Genomic DNA, 6,000 nt, shown 5'->3' with positions numbered 1-6,000 from the left:
GTAAGTGTATTGACTCATCGACTCTTCTAACGATTCTGTGAGGAAAGGCACTTTGGTTTTCATAGATGAGGAGGCTGAGGCACTTGGAGGTTAAGTCTGTGGTCAAGAGTCTGCAGCCAGTAAGTGCAGGAAGGGTTGTGATATGGACAGCGTGGCCCTAAAGCCAAATTTCTTACCATTGAGCTGCAAGGCTCACATCAATTTGTCCAAAGGTCAATTCATCTAAAACTAATTTGCTGAAAGAGAGTTTACCAAAGAATCCATTTCCTAAATGAGCAAATCACTGAATGCCCAATTTGATGAATTTGCTAATTTTATCAAATCTTAATTTCTTTCAATTATTGATCAAGTTCATAATGATTTGAATCAGATGGGTTAATAGAACCTATGAGAACTTTGGAGAGAAAAGACTCCAGGGTTCTGGCTTCAGACTTTCTCCCTGGGCCCCATTCCTCCCCCTCTCTGTCATTCTCCCCACCTCTCTGCCCCTCAACCTTCCCCTTTAGGAATCAGCAACTCTGGCCCCTTGTGAACTGACTTGTTCTTTCTCTTAGCAAGGAGCTGGGTAGAGTAAAATCGAACAGTGCTTAAGGTGTTCTTAGGAAGGAATAATGAAAACCTGTCAACTAAAATGACACAGAAATCTTCAAAAGCTGTTTAAACCATTCTCTCCAAGTTGAATTGCTTTAAGCTTCATGCTGAAAATAAATCATTGACATTAGAATTTAAGGAAAAAACTAGCCTAACATCAAATTTCACCAAAACAAAAACATCTATCATCAGTACATTAAATTTGTAGGTTTGAACATTAGTTAAAATAACCATTGCTTCATTGCTTTAGTTTTTTTATTTACATTATATACATGTTTTAGTTTATGACATAAAAGCTATATCATAAGACATTTATATATAGTTTCATGTTTGTATATCTTAAAGTAACATTGTAATAAAAATAATATAAATCACTGTGTGATGAGAATTCTTTTCTTTAAGTAGGGTATTTTTTTACTACAAGACCAATTTTTATTGAGTTATTATAAGAAGTGAAAATAAAATGATTTCTTAATAAGCATAACATAAATACCAGACTGACAAAGTAAAACATAAAAAACTACAGGAGAATTTCATTTACAAATAATGATACAAAAATCCCAAATAAAAATATTATCCAACAGTAGCACATTAAAAGAATAATACATCAGCTGGAGCTTATTCCAATAATACATGAAAGGTTCAATATTAGGAAATCTATTAATATATTATTAATGTATGAAAAAGAGAAAAATAATATATTCACTAATGCAGAAAGGGAAATGACAACATTTGACATTTTATTTTTGGTAAAACTTTTGATAAAATGAGAATAGGTACATACTTTCTGAACATGATAAAATATATATGCCTTAGCCAAAAAACAACATCACGCTTGGTGGAGAAACATTGGAAGTACTCATATTAAAGTTAAGGACAAACCAAGGATATCTTTTATCATCACTAATATTTAACACAGTTTTCGAGGTATTAGTCAACCCAATTAGCCAAAAGAAAGGAATAAGGCATAAAAATTGGAAACAAGCAAAATTTATAATTATTTGTTGATAATATGGTTATCTACACAGAAATTCAAGTTAATTAAAATGAAAAACTATTACAAATGATAGGATTTAGCATGTTTTTAAATATACCGTGTTTCCCTGAAAATAAGACCTACCCATAAAATAAGGCCTAGCAGGATTTCTAACCATTTGTGCAATATAAGCCCTACCCCGAAAATAAGACCTAGTGATGGGCGTGGCTACACAACGCATCTGCACAACCCATCTGCACAACCCATGCACTTCACATCCGAGCAGTAAAGAAGAGGAGCAGCCCTTCTCATCTGCCCCATCGTGACAGCTACTATCCCAGAGGTGACTGGAAAGGTGCAGGCAGCCCCACCAACAAGGTCAGCTCCCCCTGTCAGGTCCCGGCCATCCTGTGCGTGCTGCAAGCTGAGGCTTTGAAGAGAAAATAACACATTCCCTGAAAATAAGCCCTAGGGTGTCTTCTTGAGGAAAAATAAATATAAGACCCTGTCTTATTTTCAGGGAAACATGGTATTTTGTGCATATTACTTTAACCAACCAGTAAGAGGATATATAGGGAACAAGACCACATGTACTACAGCAACAAAATTGGCGAAATATCATAATTTCAATGACATGCCCTTTGACTTCTGTTACGTAATAAAAGGAAAAGGGTCTGTGAGTTACTTGAATTTTGAGAAATCCTGAGATAGCATATTTAGTACACTTAGAATTAAGCCTGGTAGATAGTGGAGCTAAAGAAATATTCTCTCCCATTCCCATCACTCACTTCTACACTGCAGCGGACCCCTAATCTTGTACCTGCAGGCCTCGTGCTTTTCCACACTCAAGGGCTACCTCTCTGTCCCTGGGTAGTGGCGACATCTTAAAGGTCCTCCACCCAAGCCTCATCTTTCTCAGGCCCAGGACCCCCCCCTGTTCTGTGAAAGCATCTCTGCACCCTGACCATGCCAGCACGGGTCCTGCCCGACCAAGAGTATGCACTAATGGGCATTAAGTCGGTCAAAGGCCAGAGGTCAGAGGCCACTGACCGCTGAAGGGTTTGCCTTTCATGCTTTGATGTTTGAATAGCAGAGTCACTGTTCACACCCGTGGGGAAACCAGGGGGCAGCTCCTGCTTCCCGCTGTCTCAGTGGGAGGGGTCAGGGAGACTTGGGGTCTAGTTCCAGCTCCACCGTAAAGAAGCATAGTGGGACCCAGGGGTGAAAGGTGGGGTGTAGCAGATCTTACCAAGGCCCCTCATTGTTCCAGTGTCTTCATGGTCTAGGTATCCCCCTCAGCCTCTGGGCTCAGCTGGATCTTCTCATAGATGGTGTGGGTTTCCGGAGTCAGCTTGGGGCTTTGTGCGTGGAAGCGTCTCTCCTCCATGTTGTTCTACAGTTCAAGTGGGATTGAGGAGTAGTCTTGCTCAGCCTCTAAGAACTATGTTCAAGGGCCAGTTGGGCTACCTCTCTTCATGTGTTTCTTGTCCTCAGCCAAGTAGTTCTGGGTCTCTTAGCCCTGATAACTCCCCCAAATCTAGCTTCAGCCCAGGTGCCTCACTTGAGCTCTACAAGTCTTTGCATTTGTTCTGTCCTCTGCCCGGGATGCCACCCCTCTGCTCCCACCACCCAAGACCTCCACATGCTTTCTCCCTCACCTCCTTCAGGCTCTCCCTCTCAGTGAGGCTTGCTCTGACAGCCCATCATCATGTCCCCTCCACCCTTCCCTGCTGCATTTTCTCCTTAGCATTTATCATCATCTAACACTTCATAGTTTATTTATTTTATTTGTCATTCTCCCTACCCACACCCACCCCCAGTAGCATGCATATTCTGTGAGGGCAAGGATTTTTTTTTTTTTTTTGGTTTGTACTTGTTTTGGTGTGGAATTCTGTAGCCCAGATCAGAATAATTCCATTCATAGGAAGACAGTGAGCATTCGATAAACACTCCCTGGACAAATTTGTAAGTCACCTTGACTGCTCTCATTGCAAAGTTGCTCTGGAAAACTGCAAAGTGCCCACTAAATGTAAGGTATTACTGTTATTATCATAATCCACATTTCATAAAAGAGAAAACTGAGGCCCAGGGAGGTAAAGTAACCTTTCAAGGCTGAACAAGAAGTCAGAGTCAAAACTGGGTCTCACGCCCATCCCTCCTGATCTGCTCCTTCTCCCCACTCCCTTCCTCTTCTGTGCTGTCTGCGTGTCTGGGAGCTGCTCATTTTCTCCAGCAGCGTAGGAACTCCCCAGGGGCAGAGACTCCCCAGCGGCAGGGGGCTTCGGGACAGGGCTGAGTATCTGGGTTGGATGCCGCCAGGTTGGTTTCTCTATCCCAAAGCTACATATGGCCCCCTCCTGTGTGTCTCTGGTGGGGGTGGGGGTATTGGGGCTTGGAGTTTTTATATTTCCTGAGTCCCCTGCAGCCCAGGTCAGGTGGGGAAATGACACAGAAGGGCTGAGATGGGAAGCCACAAAGCCACCGGCACTGGGGCAGATAGGGACAGTGGACAGGGCACTGGCCTGGGAGTGAGGGGCCCCCATTCGGCCTTGTGCTTGTCAAGGTTCTCTGGGTAAGCCCCAGTGTTCGTCTGGGTCTCGCTCTCCCCCACCAAGGCTCCTCCCTCAGCAGAATCTTTCCATCTGGGACCATAGCACCCATTTCCAGCCAAGGGCCAGGAGCCCAGCGTGAGCTGCTCTCCCAGCGGCATTGCTTCAGTGGGGGCGGCCACACCTTTACACAAAGCGGTGGCATTAATGTTAGAGGCTCAGGCAGGTAGGAGGCAGAGGGGCCAGGGTGGGGGCCTGCTGTCTCCGCCTCCTCCACACCCAGCTGCAAGACTCCTGCTGGGTCTTGCACAGTCGGTCCCACCTGACACCTGGTCATTTACACTCTTGCCTCTCCTGGGGCCCGAGTTTCAGCCGGTGGATGGTGAGTCCCTCTAGGGTTCTCGTCCCACTTCCTCCACTGCAAGCTGGTGTGCCTGTGGGCCAGCCGCTCACCTCACTGAGCCTCAGTCCCCCTCTGCCCTGCTCTGCCATCTTTCCTCACCGGGCAGCCGTGAGGCCCTGATGAGATTAGGGATGTGGAGCTATAGGAGCAGGTATCCTCCTCTTGCACCACAACTCACAGCACGCATGCGCACAGGCGTGCAGCCATATCGCCCAAGGCACGGACTGGGCCCAGAGCCTCACGGCGGGGCAGAGTGCCCTGGACCTCCCAGCTGGCCTGATTTGATTCCCTCAGACCCACCTTAGGGTGTCTCAGGAGGCCGATCTCTGCGTAGGGAGGCTCATGGCTGTTGACCTCTCCAGTCTGCGAGTCAGCAAATTTCTCCGTGGAAAGGACATGGGGAGCAGCTGCCGAGCTTGGCTCCTCGGGCAGAAAAGCGGGCCCACCTGTACACAGCAGGTGCTCAATGAAGGTATGTGGAATTGAAGCCAGCGTGAGGGCAGCTATTGTTCCCTGAGCTGTAACTGCGGGTCCTGGACGCCTGCTGTGTCTCGGACACCCACCACCCTTTCCTCTTGGTCCTTCACATACCTGCCCCCCCAGCACTGCTCCCCAGCCTTCTGCCAGGGATCCACGGAGAGGCCGCTGAGCCTCTATCTGCCCACTGTCCTTCCCAGCCTGTCCCTCTCCCTGGGGCCTCATCCCTCCATGGCCCCTCCCCCAGCACCCACCTCTCTCAGCCTTCGTATTCTTCCTCTTCCAGATCCACACTCCAGCCACCAAGCTCACCATCAGAACCAGGACGAGGATGGGGCCTATCCAAAGCCATTTGCTCTGAGGAGAACCTGGGGTCAAAGGCTGGTGTGTCAGATCTGCCTCAGGCAGGCAGGGGTGGGACCACGAGGCTCAGGGCCTGTCTCCCAAGAATGCATCCTTTCTGCAGCCCAGTGGGATTTCCGCCTTTCTAGTCTCCCAGCACACTGTACACTGCCACTTTAATGCTTCTTCTGCCAGGCCTTCTGTCCCATCTCTGCACAGGAACCTCAGGGCTCCCACCAGCTGGCGGGCCATTGTTTATCCCCTCTGCCTGCCTCTCCTTCCTCCTCTCACACTTCCAGAGGGTTACTATATTCCAAGAAGGAGAGGGAATGGAATGATATGGGGCCTCCAGGCCTCAAAAAATGTTATGCTCCTCATTGTCTGGGATGTCTTTCTTATATTGCCATAAGAAAACTCCTATTCATCCTTCAAGGCTCATCTCAGGTGTTCCCTTCTCTGAGACACACTTCCTTCCCAATTCCTATAGCAGTTACTCAATTTTTTTTTCTTGGACCACACTTTGTGTTTGCCTCAACTTCACTTAACTAAATCTGGCTTTGTATTTTGAAATGTACCCCTCCAGCCGAGCGGGGTGGCTCACACCTGTAATCCCAGCACTTTGGGAGGCTGAGGTGAAAGGATCACTAGAAGCCAAGAGTTCA

At 47.1% G+C, this 6,000-nt stretch overlaps 1 protein-coding gene across 2 annotated transcripts in view; it reads right to left on the bottom strand.

Annotated features, from left to right (window-relative positions):
• Positions 1 to 832: 832 nt before the first annotated feature.
• Positions 833 to 6,000, bottom strand: part of LOC105862451 (CD48 antigen-like) — a 30,611-nt gene continuing 25,443 nt past the window's right edge. For both annotated transcript variants that reach the window (XM_076000258.1, XM_076000259.1), the window contains 4 exons: positions 5,251 to 5,364; positions 4,820 to 4,965; positions 2,817 to 2,960; positions 833 to 1,997 (listed from right to left, as the gene is read on the bottom strand). In XM_076000258.1, the coding sequence (XP_075856373.1) occupies positions 2,850 to 2,960; positions 4,820 to 4,965; positions 5,251 to 5,364 (371 nt within the window). In that variant the 3' untranslated portion in view covers positions 833 to 1,997; positions 2,817 to 2,849. The remainder of the gene's footprint in view (positions 1,998 to 2,816; positions 2,961 to 4,819; positions 4,966 to 5,250; positions 5,365 to 6,000) is intronic.

This window comes from Microcebus murinus, chromosome 2 (assembly GCF_040939455.1).
Source record: "Microcebus murinus isolate Inina chromosome 2, M.murinus_Inina_mat1.0, whole genome shotgun sequence".
Taxonomy (NCBI): Eukaryota; Metazoa; Chordata; class Mammalia; order Primates; family Cheirogaleidae; genus Microcebus; species Microcebus murinus.
The sequence above is the reverse complement of the archived record's forward strand: the minus strand, read 5'-3'. Positions and strand labels throughout refer to the sequence as shown.